General features: G+C 41.5%; 1 protein-coding gene across 1 annotated transcript in view; it reads left to right on the plus strand.

Annotated features, from left to right (window-relative positions):
- me1 (malic enzyme 1, NADP(+)-dependent, cytosolic) overlaps positions 1-18,018 on the plus strand; it is a 94,094-nt gene that overhangs the window by 59,539 nt on the left and 16,537 nt on the right. The window contains exons 4-6 of the mRNA XM_023281128.3: positions 2,623-2,698; positions 4,585-4,746; positions 16,042-16,145. Coding sequence (XP_023136896.1) covers positions 2,623-2,698; positions 4,585-4,746; positions 16,042-16,145 — 342 coding nt within the window. The remainder of the gene's footprint in view (positions 1-2,622; positions 2,699-4,584; positions 4,747-16,041; positions 16,146-18,018) is intronic.

Below are 18,018 nucleotides of genomic sequence, written 5' to 3' on the forward strand. Positions count from 1 at the left end.
ATTTCTGTCTCTTTCCAGCCCATGCATAGAGCTGAGCGAACACTGATCTTTATGGATTGTGGACTAAAAGCTTCCATGTGATACACATCCCCTTTACAGCTGTTCTATACTGTCAATGGTCCATTAATTTTTTTCTTCCATTGCAAAAGTCCTGCTCTGAAAAGATGGTTATCTTTATAGAGAGTGATGATGGATTTAAAACAGCATGACTTCTAGCATCATGAGATACTGTAGACTCTTAGCTGGGTGATAGCTGTAGTCCTCAAAGTAGTGACCCGGAGTCAAAGGTCAGGAGGGCGATAGCTCCTCTGAAAGTACAGAGTGGCAGAAAATTAGAATTGTAGGAGAAGTGGAATAACGGAACACTAAATGTTTTTGATAACCTATAAGTTGACAGAGATTATTAATTACTGCCAGTCAGCTTGTCTGCTTTTATGAATCATATAAAGTTGTTTGCCAGCACTCATATTGTGGAGTCGCCCTTTCAGCTTCGTTCTTTCCCCTAAAAATCCCATTGCTGGCAGTGGCTACTGTCCTCCTGGCTTCAGATAAAGCCACAGCAGGCCACTCCTCCTCTCACTTGTCCTGCTCCCTTACAGCTGCAGACATTTTTCTGACTCTTTAAATGATCTGTCCATGGTGTATTTCAGCCAGCACTTTCACACTTGTGCTGATGTGTATACGTGCACATGTGTGCTTCATTATGTTGCCAGAAAAATTGAAAGTGTTTAGAATGCCAGATGTCTGTGGCTTGGTGACCTTTATATGACCTGGAGAGCTTTTTGCATTGGGAGGACCATGTCGCTTTCAAAGGCTTTACAGCAGGCAGTGTCTTCTGTCAGTCATGCTCTATTTCTTTGTCTTCTATCCCTTCATCTCCTTTGTTCTTTTAGGGTAGCAGCTAAAGATTTGTTTTTCTTCATCTTTTTGCCTCTTGCCCAGGTAGTTATTGTAAGTGAGAACCAGTTCTCAACTGTCTTGACTGGTAAAATAAAGGTATAATAAAATAAATAAATAAAGATTATTTTCATTTACACACCACTTGTTGATTATTTCTTAAAATAATTTAGCTTAATTAAAATTAAATTAAACGTGATAAAACAGTAGAAAAGGTACACTGATGTAAGCATCGAGTTCTGATACTGGAAAAGTTGAAATCAGAGAAATACTCAGAGAGATACTGGAGATTTAAATGAATATCATGAAAAAATTCTGCTGGTAAAAATCCCCCAAAATAATTGTAATTTTCTATATGATGAATTGATTTTGAGGAGGTACATGACAGGACTCCATTCCTTACTTCTTTTTGTATTTAGTAGAACAAATAATAGCCACAGGTGTCTACAGGTAAATATCAATATATTTCTGTAGATGATGTTTTGATGTACTATCCTAAATTGGATTCTTTTTCTGAATATTCAGCAGCAAACATGTGGGTGACCAACTTAAAACAAAAAAAACTAAAAAAAAATGTCCCCCCAAAAAATTTCAGGTAATTTAAATACTAATAACCAGCTGTTCTTTCAGGTTTCAGAAGGCTAGTCTCTTGTTATAATCATGCTGCTGAGAATGTTTCTAAAGTATTTCCCAAAAGCTGACAGTTTCACATAAATGTTTTTTTTTTTGGGGGGGGGATTTGACTCATTTTACTGAAGCTACATTTAAGTCTGTGCAGACCCAGCTGTTCCTTTAAATTTGGCTTTTATTAAGTGTATGTTGATGCCATTCTTGATGAATGTCCATGCGGGATTTCCACTTGTGTATTTCAGATTTTTCAACGTTCTGCTGTGCTTTTACTAGAGTTCAGTGGGAACTCATGTTGACAGTGTGCCGTACCTCATCCCCGACTTATCAAAGCATTTTTATGTGACACTTTCATGTCTTTGTCTTCATTTCACTATATTTTCCTCTTATGTTCTCATACTGTTTGAATTAGACATTTCCTCTGTGTTGTCCTCCACCAGCATTGACCTAAGAAATACTGTAATTTTATGAATAGATCCTTGCAAAAAGCGATGTTTTTATTGTTGCTGGCTGATAGAGGGGGTGTTGCCCCCAGTACTATAACCAGATGCATGTGTTGGGTTGGAGGGAGGCTGCAGCTGGAGCCCACACATTGAGATGATCTTTTTATCCTGGGATTGTCACAGGGCAAAGGACACTGGTGCCAGTAAGCAAGAAAAAGAGGGAGGTTTGGTAAGAGGTGGGGTGATAGGGAGCAGAATGAATATTTGGAGAACCTCAAGGGTCCAAAGCAAAGTCCCTGCTGAAGCTCTGGGCTCAACATTAAAGTCACAGGTGCCATCAAAATTCAATAAAGAAAGGCAGAAAAGAAATAGCAGCTTAACTCCAAACAGTCACTGAGGTACAGCTTAGAGCTATTTTCCTTTCAAATCTTAGATAAGACATTTTTCAAAGTACAAAGTGTTGATGTGTTGCCTTTGTTTTGCCAAGGTTACTTTAGTGACATTTTGCTTTATTAGAGTTGAGCATGACATTAAACTTGAAGAGTGAGAAAGAAGAAGAGCACAGGATCTGTTCTGGTAAACTGGCTGATATTTAATATGTAAAAAGTGAGTCTTTAATCTGCAACTTAAGGTCTTGTGTTTTTCTGTGTTCCAGAGGGCTGTTCATCACTATTCATGATCGTGGCCACATTGCTTCAGTGCTCCAGAACTGGCCAGAAAAGGACATCAGGGTAAGTAGCACTACACAGACAGTGGCATCAACTCCTTCGTTGATGTTATTCATTACTCCGCCAAGTAGAGCGGAGGAGTTATGTGATGATTGGCGTACGTCTGTCTGTCTGTCTGTCTGTCTGTCTGTTTGTCTGTCCTTCTGTCTGTCTGTTAGCGACATTACTCAAAAACGGACTAACGGATTTGGATGAAATTTTCAGGGATGGTCAGAAATGACTCAAGGACCAAGTGATTAGATTTTGGCAGTGATGCGGCTTAAGATTTGCTGAAGATTTCAGCTGCCTGCTGACGATCATATGATTGCGATCCTACTACAAATCAGCCATTGCGGACTTATCCGTCTGACATGATTCAAGGAACAATTAATTAAATTGTGGGGGTGTTTCTGAGTCCCATCAATTTCCGCCGCCTGCCACATATTTAGGTCACACAATTCAGTATCTGTACATAACGTATACATGCATAACACACGCCTGTGCTCAGCGCAAGGTCATTTTGTTTGTGGGTTCATCTATATTAAATGGACACATACAGAAGACATATTGATGGAATGTAGAAAGACATAGATTACATCTGTGCAGCTCCACTCCCTAAAGAGATTATCACAGCTAGTTTCTCAACTTTTAGATAAAGCATGAGTGAAAGCAGTTCCTGGTAATTATCATTGCAATGTCAGTATGCAATCCTTAAAGACATACTGACATTAAAATAGCTTAGCATTATTGTTTTGTTTTTGGTTGACATTTTACACAGAATATGATTTTGAAGTGCTGAAGTACTCATTATTGAAATGCACCAAAGATACTATTTAAAAATAAGACTATGTAATCCATGATCTTATTTTTTTAGACTTGTTGCATACATGGTTATCCATTTAATACTGTGTAACAATAAAGTGAACTATACTGAATATTTCCTATAGATTAAAAGGCTCTGACTATTCCAATCACTGCTCTAAATCCTGTGGTCTATCATGGAAGATTTTCCTGTGGATTCTCTTGACCTGCCAAACTGCCAATTTCCCCAAAACCTAAATTATTCCTCTAATTTTGTGTATGGTGCAACTATGTGCAAGTCATAATCTGGCCATATTTAGAATGACGACACCAGCAGACATTCCTGGCATGTCAAATATACCTGCAGCCTCAGCCACCTGTTCACGGCTGTCAACAGCAGGGCATTTACCCCAGCACTGACATGCCGTTTCACATTGCCGGGGTGGTCTTATCATAAACTCACCTAATATGCCCTACTTTTAACATTTCAGTGGAGACAGGGCAAATGGGAGCCAAGGTAGTCATCCACCGATAAGCCTTGGCAGCTTCTCTGTCATATATTAACAAGTGATGGAAAAAATACTAGCTGCTAATGGTGTTAAGTATAGTTGGTATGCATTTTAAGCATTCAGCCTAATGGCACTCTTTAAACCTGTCAGAATGTAGGAGGAACTAGATTGTTAAACCGTTGTGCCAGGGGTTTTTGCGTCAGACTAATGGTGGAAAACTGTTGGAATTGGGAACATTTTGCATTAAACTCTTCTGTTGTTGATATTAAGTATTACACAACTGATTAGTTTCATGCTGTGGAATCAACCCAGAGGAGTAACTTATCGCTTAATGAGTAAAGTGACTAGTGAGTGGAAAGCCAGTAGAGTGTAGGAGGAGTTCCTGGCTTACACTGAGGGGAAAAAACACATTTCTTTGTAGCAGGGTAGACTTGTTTTGATGAAGAAGGGATGAGTTGGGGGATATCTGGACTGCTGCTCTATTGATTTTCAAATTAAATGAAATCTAACTAAGTTATTACAAATGTACATACAAAAAAGTGATTGTCTTTGCTGATGTTGCTGCTCTGCTTTCTGGCTGATTGTTGTATCGATTGACAGGCAGTGTGCGTGACAGATGGAGAGAGGATCCTGGGGCTGGGAGACCTGGGCTGCTATGGCATGGGCATCCCCGTTGGCAAGCTGGCCCTCTACACAGCCTGTGGAGGGATGCCGCCACAGCAGTGCCTGCCTGTCATGCTGGACGTGGGCACAGACAATGAGGTATGAGCTGTGACCAAACTGCATTTTGAGACCATTTTTGGACACAATGCTACTAAAACTTGCAAATATGACAGCCGTCTTTTCAAAAACAAAAATCAATCAGTTGTATTTTTATATCAGTGGAAATTTCTGAACAGTATGTCATCTTCCTGTATCCAGTCCATAAGTACTCTTGGTCTCACTTCGTTCTTTGATGGCAATGAAATAACTATTAAACCAGATCATTCCGATCCTCCTGTGCCACTGCATTCTGAAGTGTTTGATAAACACATTTCAAATGAGGAGTTATCAGGTATTCTCGGGTTGAAAAAGGCAGACCTGTTCTTTCCAGCAGGTATGGCTCACACACAGTTTTTGAGAATGAAATATGGCAAAGAAAGGAATGCCCTGCTGCATTGTATGAGCTGCTCTTGGTGTAGTGCAACATTCTCAGGGGAAACTGAGTTCATTGACTTCAACGCAAACTGTCAGCATCAAACATTTGCAAAGCACGTTAACAGGCTGTCATGCTTTTGCCGTCAGACATCTGCTTTCAGGCTCTTTCTCACACTGCCCAAACAAATCTAAGCTAAATAAGAGGAACCCTTTCTTTATGGAAAACTGTTGCATATGTTGCCCTGGCTTCTTTCTGCACACAGGATACAAAGTGAACATCAGACATTTCACCACTAATATTCATCTGTAGACATTACAAAGAGCACACAATACACAGTTTGTGTTCTTGTAGTTGATGGATGACCACGCTGACCGCTCTAAAATCACAAAGCACTTTTTATGTATGTTAAGTTTTGCCTGATTCACTTTGCTCTACAATGTCACACGTGGTGCAGATTAAAATGTAACTTTACTACGATAACGACAGAGTCAGTAAAAGGTTTGAAGCATTATTGGCGGGTAATGAATATAATCTGGGTTTGACAATGAGTTTACAGGAGTTGATGTTTTGTTTTGTGTGTTGCTTTCAGTTGTTTGCAGGAGTCTAAACTCTGAACTTATTAAATGCAACATTTAGACAGACAACAGTAGTGCAGTAGTGTCTTATACAGACAAATAGACAAATACTCAATAAACTGTTAAAATATATACACTACCGTTCAAAAGTTTGTGTTTGTGAGTTTGTGTTCACCCAGGCAATTTCATGTTTTCCATGAAAACTCCCATGTGCTAACATAACTGCACAAGGGTTTTCTAATCATCAATTATTCTTTCAACACCATTAGCTAACACAATGTAGCATTAGAACACAGGAGTGATGGTTGCTGGAAATGTTCCTCTGTACCTCTATGGAGATATTCCATTAAAAATCAGCTGTTTCCAGCTACAATAGTCATTTACCACATTAATAATGTCTACACTGGATTTATCATTCATTGAAAAAAAGGCTTTTCTTTCAAAAATAAGGACATTTCTAAGAGACTCCAAACTTCTGAACAGTAGTGTTTATTACTCAATAGTCTTTTTGTAGTTCATGTAGTTTTAATGTCACTAATCAGATTGAACTATTTTGTAAGGTGGTTGCCTGGTTACAAACAAAGTACCTGAAGGATGTATTATATGCAGAGCCTTGTATCAAGGATATCTAAAGATGAATTTTCCTCTCCCTCTCCAGTCATTGATTTTCCCTTAAAGATTTAGAATGTTTTTTTTCCATGAAAATAATCCCTTCTTGACTTAAACTGGATTGGATGCCACCCTACAATGTTGCCTATTTTAAAATATCTGGATCTATGAAGTCCCTACCTCTATCTCCAGCCACTCCATTGCTGCTCACTGCAGCTCACCAGCTTACATACATTTTCAAACCACAAACATAGAGAATAATGATGGAGAAAGCCTCTCCCCCAAGTTAATGGGACTGGTTTCTTAGGTTTGTTGCTTTTGAAGCACTGAAAGTTTTTGAAACTGTCTTCAGTATGCTGCAGTTTCACTGTGGAAATGCTCAACTAACACATTGACTGTTTAGTTTAAATATGATATGTCTGACAGCATATAAAGAACACCACATGGATATGATCACGAGGTATAAAAGTTAATTTTCAGGAAAGGGGGTCTTAAGTATCATTACGTATAAGGAGGCAGAGAACCTACTTGTTATACTTGGCTCCCCATATAGCTAAGATAGAGAGGCTGCTATGACTAAAAGGAATGTAGCGTTGCTGTTCTTCATTTCTGTTGCATCCAGTTTGGTAGCATTGCAGTTTTAGAAATTTTAGAACAGGTTCAATATATCATTGCCACTGACACCTTGTTATAGAGTGATATTTACTCTCTATTTTGGAATCTAATTGGGCAAACTTAAAAATTTCCCTTCTTGCTGAACATTTTCAAATCTCTCCCTGGTGATGGGGAGAAGTAGATTTAATATACATCAAAATCCTCCCGCATGTCTTATCCATGGAGCCCAATGTTGTTCATTTTGGCCTTACAGTTGTGGAGCTGTTACTGTGGGAATTTGGTTAAGTTTTTTTAGGCAGAAATTCAAAGTAAATGGTGTAGGGATGAAGTGGTTAATCCACCCTAGCCATGTAGGTCCTCAGAAATCAGCCAACAAAAAGAAAACAAATCTTTACAACTAGGAAACACCCTTTACATAAGTGAGGTAAGCAGCTCCATTGATGGATGCCAGTTGGGAAAGCACCTCTCCCTTCTGCCAACCTGTGAAAGTAGCAGCCAACAGAGCTGCAGTCATTCACCTGTGGTCCCAGTTCTGCATGTCAGCGTCTCTGAGAGATGATCCAAACTCTGGGCCGGGCAGCACGTGTGCCTGTAGCCTTAAACACACTAAGAATAGTCTGTATGCGCTTCTATATATACACAGCTCCTGGCCACGGCCAAGGGCGTGGCAGCCTCAGATGTCTGTGTGCCTGACACAGCTGAGCTCAGTCTGTCAGAAGCTATCCTTCCTTTTCCAGGACAGTCTTCAGATGACTCAGTTCCTGGAGTTCAGTTTCATTCCAAGCACATGTCTCAAGTGGATTAAGGATGAGAGGTGTTTCAGAGGTTAGATGCGTTTGCAAGTAAAATTGAACAACACATGTTAGGTAGCAGAAAGAAGTTCGAAGAGAAGTTAGACTGGAGAGAGACGAAGAAGAACTTTGAGGTCTTGCAGGTGATGTCATCTTTAATGGACTGGAGTTACTTTCTGACAGCATCCTGCCAACACACACTTAGGCTCAAAGACAAACTGCATTAGAACAACTGAAACTCTGCTGACTTCCCAGAAAGTTCATAAAAGATATTTCTTTGATACATTAGTCCTTTTCTTGCCATTAGAACTAAAATTGTCTCTCATTCTGCCAAGGCCTCAACCTCACCTTTTATCTTTATAGGCATACTTTCTATAGCTCTACCTTTTGACCTGTTCCTGTCCTGACATCTTCATTCATTCTAAGGTTCCACATTGAGTCTCCTGCTCTGTTTGAATGAGTTTGGTTTAGGGTGATAATGCCATCTACAGATTCTAGGGTGCACTGAAGCACTTTCAGACTTTAATGGAGATCACAACACAACTTTAACAAACTATATCCATACTTGCATGCATCCCAAAATGGCTTGATACCTGCTGTTAAAGTCAAAAGAAGAGAAATACTTGCACCCTGTATAAGTGTGTCTCATGGAGCATAAACAAGGAGTTTGTGGATGGTTAGTCTGCAACAATTGGCCTCCTGCAATTAGACTTACATTTTTAGCTTAAGTCCATATGTAATATATGAAATATGTACAGATGTATAAATGCTCAACTTCCTCCCAAAGGTTTGATGTGAAGTTGGAGACCACACTCATGTCCTAATCAAGCATGGAGCCGTGAGGCCTTTAGCCTAGCTTAGTACAAAGAATGGAAACTGGTTCTGTCCAAACAGGTTTAACTTGGAAGTGCTCTGTGGAAGTAGATGACATGTTATTGGACCAAAAATAGTTATAGCACATAATTTTCCTATAAAAACATATGATTTTTGTGAGGAGTATGTCTGTGTAGACTCTCGGTCATTCAGGTCGAAGTATTCCAAGGAACTTCTCTTTTAGGTTGTTAAAGATGTTTCAGATGTTTATGGCTATGGGGTGGCGGGGGTGGACCATCATCCATGTTGCTGTGGCTGGGGGGTCCCCGGGACCTGGGGGCTGTGGTCGGGGGGGGTTCTCCTGCGTGCCCGACGGGTCCGGGCAGGTGCGATGGCTCTTGGTGGGCTGCGGGGGCTGGATTGGCCGTCCTGGTGGGCGCTGTGGCTGTACTGCGCGCTGATGGCATGTGGTGGCTCTGTCCTGGTGGGTTGTCAGGGCGCATTGCGGGGAGTGGGGGCCCTGGGAGTACTGCGCTCACCTGGGGCCTGGTGCGGGGGGTATGCGGGGTGCCTCCCTGTCGGCGTCGCCGGGCCCCACCACACTGTCCATTTTTACCCTCTGGACTCACATCGGGTCCCGGCTCCAATTTCCTCTGGCCGGCTCCCGGTGGTGGCCTGCCTTGTGATGGGCTGGTTGCCATCCCTTCGGTGGGCCGCTCGGCCCCTGTGTCTGGCTTCCTGGCTGTGTGGGGCCGTTGGCCCCCTCGGGGGGGGGGGTGAGACGGGGTGGGGGTGGGCGGGTCGGGTGGTGGGGTGGGGGGTTTGGTGGGGACTGGGGTGGGCGGGGTTAGGGTTTGAGTGGTGGGTGGGTCCTCGTGCCCCGGGCCACCTGGGTCGGTCTGGGCGCGCAGGGGGTGTCGGTAGCTGCTCCCTCTTGTTCTCCGGGTTCGCGTCGTTCACGGTGGCCCTGGTGGCTCTCTGGGGGCGCCGCCCTGTGGCTCCTACGGCCCGGGGGGAGGGGTGCCCTGTTGACTTGGCCCTGCCTTGCCGTGACTGCTGTTCTGGGCTTCGGGGTTCTTCACACTTGCATGTTTGATCAGGTCTTGCCAGCTACTGCCGAGTCCCATTTCAGCGATTGATGGGTCCCGCCAGAATGTGCTGAGAATTTCTCCAGTCTCTACCCTAAACTCATTCTCTCTCGCACTAGCATCCTCTTCTGGCCTATTCTATTCTATTCTATACTATCAAGACACCCACAATTATGGTGCTCAGTACCATTTGTTCATTTATTATTGAATCTCTTTTTCTTTTGTGTTGGTTTGGTTTTCTTTTCTTTTCTTTCAAATTTTTATTTTATTTTATTTTTTTTTTATTGATGGACAGTTAGTAGTTGGGCATAACACACCACCTTACAATCTTTAATTGCAATAGCAACGCCTGTTATTTTCTATCCCTGTTCATCCTGTTCGTCCTGTTCGTCCTGTCCAGTCTTTGTTTCCCCCACACATCACTGAGGTGTAGCACTGCCCTCCCTGGCTCATAATAGGGAATTCTAATAAAGAATATCTGCTTAGCTTTCAGGGAGGGCCGGTGATGGTCACACACATGCACTAAATATTAAAATATTTGGCTGCAAGACTAAAATATGCATCAATCTCATATAATGTTGACTCCCCTTTTGTGGAGTTAAACAATGAGAACAAATGCAGACAAAAAAAAAAAAAAAAAAAAAAGATGTTTCACCTCTCATCCAAGAAGCTCCTTCATTTCTGAGAACTAAAATGTCTTCAAGAGCCTTAAACAGAAGTGCAGGTGCTTTTAATGGAAGGTCTTTGGATACAGTGAGATGTAGTAACAAGGATGAGACTTGCATATCATGTAATTACAATGCAATTACTAATCTTTTCAAAATACTTTTAACAATTTGGAGGTCAGCTTCTTTGCTTTCTTACTGCTGGTTTAATGGATTGTTGATTCTTTAAGAGTGCTGCTGTACTTTGAGTGACATCCATCTATCCATCCATCCATCCATCCATCCATCCATCCATCCATCCATCCATCCATCCATCCATCCATCTTTCCAGCTCTTCCTGGGGGATCCTGAGGCATTTTCAGGCCAGACAAGATATATAATCTCTCCACCAAGTTCTGGGTCTGCCCCGGGGTCTCCTCCTATTTGGACATGTTCAGAAAACCACCAAAGGAAGTTTCCTCGGAGGCATGCGAATCAGATGTCCAAACCACCTCCACTGGTTCCTTTAGAGGTGAAGGAGCAGTGGCTCTACTCCGAGCTCTCTCCAGATGTTTGATCTTCTCACCCTATCTCCAAGGCTGAGCCCAGCCACCCTACAGAGGAAGCTCATTTCAACCGCTTGTACTCGCGATCTCATTCTTTGGGTCACTACCCAGAGCTCATGACCATAGGTGAGGGTTGGGATGTAGATGGATGGTAAATTGAGAGCGTCGCCTTGCAGCTCAGCTCCCTCTTCATCACGACGGTTCCGTACAACGCCTACATTACTGCTGACACCACACCAAGCCGCCTGTCCATCTCTCACTCCATTTTCCCATCACTCGTGAACAAGATCGCGACATACTTGAACTCCTTCGCTTGGGGAAGCAACTCCCCCCTGCAACTCAGAGGGATTAATCCACAGGTTTCCGGCAGAGAACCATGACCTCGGACTTGGAGGTGCTGATCCGCATCCCCGCCGCTTCACACTCGGCTGCAACCCGCTTGAGCAACATGCACTAAGTAGTTTATTACATTTTCAGTAGCTTGTCTAACAATTGATGAGAAATATATCAGCCTTCTTAACTTTTTGAAATAAAGCCAATTGGCTTATTTTTGTGACACATTCCTTTAATGTTATAGTAGACACAGCATTACTATGCATGATTAGTGGTCCATCAGGAAGTGTTTTATATACACATGTACACGGGGACAACCCTGCCTGCTTTCACACATGCACACACACATATTACCCCTTATGCAACTCATGAATAGCTATAAAAGAGATTTTACAGTAGTCTGACCGTGTCCGACTTTACAATTTTCCCCTTATTCTAAAGAGATGACAGGCTAAATGAGATGTAATGGGGTAAATGGACCGGCTGTGTGTGTGTACATGTGTAGTTCTTCTGGACCGGACTCATATGGGAGGCTCGGCTCGGCTGCTGCCCCTCAGTAACACGCTTCACTCTGCAGCCCCGACTCTCAAGGCATGATGGGAGCAGATGGGGGTGGGAGGCTGTGAGGTAGTGGTCGCCCTGGCTAATTATTAAAATGACTGTTATTATGGGATTATATTTGTCCTTGAGTGGATGTGGGGGTAGAGAGAGAGGCAGGCAGGCAGACATCCAAACAGTGAAGCAGGCAGGCCCAGACCGAGACATACCTTTGTTTTTTTTTTTCTTTAAACCAATGGTTATGCATTTTGGGACATAGGCTTATTTGCTTTCTTGCCAAGAGTTAGATGAGAAGATTAATACCCTGCTCATATGTGTACAGTAAATATGAAGTTCGAGCCAAAAGTTGGTTAGCATAGCCTACCACAGGATTGGCTCTGTCTGAAAGTACCAAAATCCACCTACCAGCATTTTCAAGATCAATATTTAACACCTTTGAACATATTCATTTAATCTGTATAAAAATGTATAAAAAGTGTAAAAATAAAATTCTGCTTCTTCATTTCTAGTGTTTATACTAAGTTAAGCTGATCAACCGCTGGAATTAGCTTCGTATTAAACTTATTGATCAGTCACAGCATGAGCAGGTTGTGCAGCTATGTAGTTGTTTCTTTTCTGTAGCAGACTGTGGAAGCTGTGTAATCTCATGTTAAAACCAGCAATGAAATCTCACCACCTGGGCAGCTCTTATCTCTTGTTCACATTCAGTACACACAAATGACGTGGTTGTATCTGCAGGGACAGAGGTACAGAAAGACAGCCTGAGGAAGTGTAAATATATTGTCAGGGAGCTGAGTTTTTACTGGATAACCCTGTTATCTCCCTGGAGTGTTTTTGTCTGTGTATTCCTGGGCCTGATTTCTCCAGGAGGAGCCTCAACATACCGTGACTCATGCTAAAATGAGAGTGTGAGGTCATTCTGGACAATAGGCTGTTTGTGTGTGTCCTGGGTGGGCTGTCACCAGTTCAATGCTGGGTGTCTTTTACCTCAGACAGGTTGAGGCTGTTGTTGATCTCTGGCCTTATTCCACTTTTTAAAGTTTATCTTTCCACAAAGGCTGCACTTACATTTTGACACTAAAAGTTATGTATTAAACTACTGAACCTCCATCCAGCACAACAAGGCAGTTGAATATATCTTTTTTTGTCAATGTTTTGTACACCAACAGTCTTCAGTTTGGAAACAGTTACAAATGCATTCTGTGTCTCTTGCAAGCATGGACTGTAAAGCCATACACGAGGACTAATCCCTCCTGAGAGAAGAGGGTCTGTATAACACAAAGGAGAGCTTAGCCAATCAACGGCAGATAATCTGGGACAGAAAGACGACTCAAGTCAACAGTTCAACACAGTGTCAACGAGGTCAGACCACTCAAAAATCACTCAGGACTTCTTTTCTTCCATTTGTTACATTTGGTAAACTTACCACCAAAATCTCTCTCTGATATCATTCTGCTTCTATGCTGGGTCACATAAAAATGGTTTTGTTTTTTGTGTTTGTTTTTTTTTGGGTTACAGTTGAACTTGGTCACCTCCTTCCAATTACTATCCAGTAAAGGCTTGCCAGGAAATGATTTGTCAACTTCAGATAAATAGTGCCTTGAATAAGCTTTGAGAGCTGTTCTTGGACATGCTAAATGTTGACCCTGCCATGGAAAGGTGGCTTCTCCCTTCTCCAAGTCGCGCTCATCTTAGTGGCACCCTCTAATTATCCATCCCTAGAAGTAAAGGTCGGCGGTCCCAGTGAGGCATGACAGTGCTGCGGATCAGTTCCTCAACCTTTGGGATCAAAATTCTCTTTAAAGCTCTCTTCAGACATGGGATGCGTAACTTTGCCGGCTTCATCAATCAGTCAAAGTCACCTCAATCTCTCATTCAGACATCGGTCACTTTTCGGCTAATGTCTCTCATAGATTCATTCAGACATTCCCAGCACAGTGATGGAGTGAGCCACAGTCCTGAGATGTTTGTCTTACATAAGGGGTTGGATACAACACCATCAACCAAGTGGTTCTTTTGTACTTAAGTTGATGTTTTTTGGACCACTATTGGTGCTGAAATGTGGAAAAAACGCTCCCCCAAATTGCTTCACACAATTCAAAATATGCTGTTGTCTGTTGTCTGTTCGTGTTCTCAGATTGCACTCAATATACAAATGTTACTAGATCTGACCGAGTAAGATTGCTGTTGCAACTTTTACAGATAACACGTTCAGTTGCTGTCAGATTACTGGAAAGGAGTGCATTTCTGAAAGGGGCATAAGTCAACGAGTGCAGCACATTTAGATTTACTTTGGAATCTATTGGTTGTTGTATGTTGAGACATTGCTGGTGGTGTCAGGCAGGTGCATGATGTCAAAGATCAGGCGAAATATGTGCTAACACATCAAAACAAAGTCTGTAAGCAATCCATCACTGTTAGATGGGATTGTTGTCCGCCTAATTCATCACAGTCTCACTCTCTCTCCCATTGTTTCTCTATGCCTCTCTGCCACACACAACTTCCCATCGACTTCTGCTGTTAATTTTCTTTCTTCACTGCCGTATCCCTCTCATTCTCCTAAATACTGGAGTGCAAAGGTTAAAGTTCCCACCTTAATCTCTCCAGGCTGCAATGCACCTTTGAAGGACTGATTAGTTGATGCTTGTTATTCTTAGTCACACATCTGCATTCATGTTCTTGAACTGAAAAATATGAATTTGTACCCTAATCAAATCTAAGTAAAGCATAACTTCTGATGGATTTCTTTCATGAGAAACTTTGTTCTTGTTTTATGTCTAATTGTTTGCTTAACTCTAGACACATTACACACTTTCACATGCATAAATGTACAACTGAAAGAAGACTGTCTATTTAACACAGGAACTTAGCTGAAATTACCAGTAGAATTACTATTAAATCAATTTGCAGAAATCGAAAAACTTGTGGTGCTAAAAAAATGTGTATGAGGCCAGAGTTGGCAACCAGAAAAAATACAGTTGAGTCTAACTGTGTGAGAGCAGTCTCAATCTGGTGAAAGTGTCTGTAGTTTACTTGCATCACATTACAGCAAATGTGTCCCAGAGTCTTAGAATTAAAAGATAATAATCTGCAGATATTACGTTTTTTGATATGTTTTAAATGTGAATAACCAATTTATTCAAGGAGTCTGTATTCTAAAAGTTTCTGTGACTTGGTTTATTTATGTTGTGTAGTGCTTGAGGCTCTTTTCTGCGTATGCTAATCCGTGTTGCAGATGCAGCATCATAGACCCGGTGGAATTCAATCTAAGTTTGATGTCATGAAAGGGCTGAACATTTTTTCTCTCCACAGACCCACTGAGTGCTGTCAGCACTGCATGACGGTCCCTTTATGGGATATAATCTAACAAACATTATGGGGAGTTGCAAGTTCCTGGACAGGTGGCTGTAGGTCACTGAATTAGAACCATGGCTGAGGCCTGGTTGTTACCAGGCCTTAGACCTGGTGACTGGGGATAACTGGCAGGCTGACTGATAGGTTTGTAAGAAAGCAATAATGTTAACCTTGATAGTAATCAGAGCTATCCAGTCCTGTATGTACAGTGCTTGTTAAAAAAAAATGAGTGATGCACACAGCAGTTTCAATCAAAGTTTGTACTGTTGAGGTCTTACATTATATGAAAGAGATGTTAGAAAGTCTTCAAAGGTGTTGAATTTGACTTCAGGATTCCTGCACATGTTCTGTACAGACTTTCGAATGATCATGGTCTAGATTCAGATACTGTGAAATACTCCATCCATCCATCCATCGTCTATACACCACTAAATCCTCATTCAGGTCGCGGGGGGGCTGGAGTCTATCCCAGCTGACTTGGAAATTGGAGCAATGGCAGGGGACACCTGGACAGATCACCAGTCTGTCGCAGGGCTACATATACAGACAAACTGGAATACTCCAGTATATCTGAAAAAGATGTGTAAGGGCTTAAGAGAATCTGTGCAAAAAAATAATAAAAATGTAGATTATGTTAAGACTGCCAGTTGAAAAACTGAAAAAATGTTTGCTTGGTGTTGGAAAGAAGAGAGCTCACCAGTCCTCTGTTGGTCAGGTTGTCTGTTTTTATCCAAGTAAGAGTAAAAAAAAAACAAAAAAAAAAAAAAAACACAATGTCTGAACATGCTGTATCAGTGTGTATCATTATTATAAGATGTCCCATTGAGTTGATTTTAATGCAATATTAAGTAAGTTCCTCATTGGTTTAGTTAGTATTTGGCACAGTTGCCTCGTCTAGCTTCAGCCTCTCTACAGTTTTAAATGTTCGTCTGTCACGTGTTGCTCTGACCACTGCCTCCATGTGCTTCTGCAGACACTTCTGAAGGATCCTCTCTACATTGGACTGAGGCATAAGAGAGTGCGAGGCCAGGCCTATGACGACCTGCTGGATGAATTTATGAAGGCTGTATCAGACAGGTACGATCGCATTGACCTTCCATTCATCATTTGCCCACTTCCTCTCTGCTGTCTGCTACGGTCATTTCAGCCCAGACAGTGCACGGTTTTCTTCTTAAAAGAAATATGTTAAGCAGTTTAACATGGTCAGTGCATGCAGTGCATGCAGCCAAAATTTGTGGGATTCAGGGGTCTGGAACTTAAGTCACCACTTATTCAGTTTTACCCTCTTTGAACTTCTTTGAAGTTTTGGTTGCTAAGAAATAATAATGAAAACTGTACTTACTGGCCGAATGGTGAAATTAGCTTACTGAAAAGTGATCAGAGCCTTGGTAGCCATTAGAGCTATTAATTTAATTGGCATGATTTATTCCAGAGAAATGACCAAGAGACAAGCACTTATTTGGAGAAAGACTGAACTGTCAGTAGGCAACATCTATTTTGACTCTGACCACAATGAAACAAACATTTGTTAATTCATAGAAATGGATCTAGTTTATTTTTTCAGGTATGATAGGAGAGCTTCTTTGTTGGTTGTAAATGGAATATTTAGAAATGTGCTTAGGGAATAGGGCTGAGCCTGTAAATGGAGATGGCTACAGGTATTCTACAAATTATTCTATCAATTAATGAAGGAATCGGAAAAGAAAAACTCGTACTTTATTAAAATGCAATAGTAAATGTACAAAAGAGAAAATAAGACACATTTTAAAATGAACAAATAATGAGCTTCGTTTTAGGAAACATATATTTTTTTAATTGTTTAAATTGCATGCCACTACAACTAAACCAAAAGCGGGGATGCTAAAAATGACACGACACTTTTGACAAAATATGTGCTGTTGGCAACAGTTTGATACTGTTAGACCAGACTGAAAGAGGTCTGAAGCAAACTTGTTTAGCAGTGCATCATACATATCTGACCTGTATTAATATCACTGCTAATAGTTACATCAGCTTCAGTCGATCAGTAAGTGACTTGTTGTTGACAGAATCTGAAGGCACAAAAAACATCCCAAACTTTGGACACTTTCTGTGGCTTTCTGTGGCCTTTTTCTTCTCTTCAGCGTTTGCTATTTTCTGTCTTTTTCTTCATTTTGCAATCCAAGCACAGTGAAATTGTAAATAGTTATAATGAAAGTTCAATGAAAATATTTTGCATTGAACTGAATAGTGAGAGACCTGTTGTTAGTTGAAGAATATGTTTTGTTTTCTCTATTTACTCCAATAATTCAGTCCAGGGAAAGTATCTGATCACATCAATCAAAGGGAATGCGTATTTTCTTGTTAGTGGTTAGCTTTGACCTCTTTGACTTGGAGAAAGTGGAAGGCATTTAATGTTCCATATTGTCACTTATTTGGTTTGCATGAACTGATCTGAACTTCTTCCCACTTTTCTGAGGTGAAATTAGGAGAGACCCGTTGCTTCTTGTTGGGGCTAGTCTCCTCTGTGTTTACCTCAGACCTGTCCTTGATTCCTACTTTTGTAAACCTTTGCTTAGCATGCATACCCACATGTCTGTGTCGGTGTGCCATGGAGCCATCACAGCCACACACACACACACACACACACACACACACACACACACACACACACACACGGGCCTGGTTAAGCCTCGCTCTAACCCAGAGACTGGAGTCCAGAGGGAGAAGTCTGGGTCTGGGCCCCCTCCAGCTGGCAACAGGAAGCCATGACTCTAATAACCGGGTAGCTTCTCAACTACAGGGAACAGCGATGCTTTTTCCCCGAAGGAGCCAGATTGGCGGAAAATGAATAATTATGGGCTCAGAGACTCAATGAATGATTACAGCTTTGCAGTCGTTTAAGTAATATTCATGTTTAGTTTTCTAAGAAACTAAACTTTTACTAAAATACACCAAGGATGACTCATCA

The sequence above is a fragment of the Amphiprion ocellaris genome, chromosome 9 (genome assembly GCF_022539595.1).
Source record: "Amphiprion ocellaris isolate individual 3 ecotype Okinawa chromosome 9, ASM2253959v1, whole genome shotgun sequence".
NCBI classification, from domain to species: domain Eukaryota; kingdom Metazoa; phylum Chordata; class Actinopteri; family Pomacentridae; genus Amphiprion; species Amphiprion ocellaris.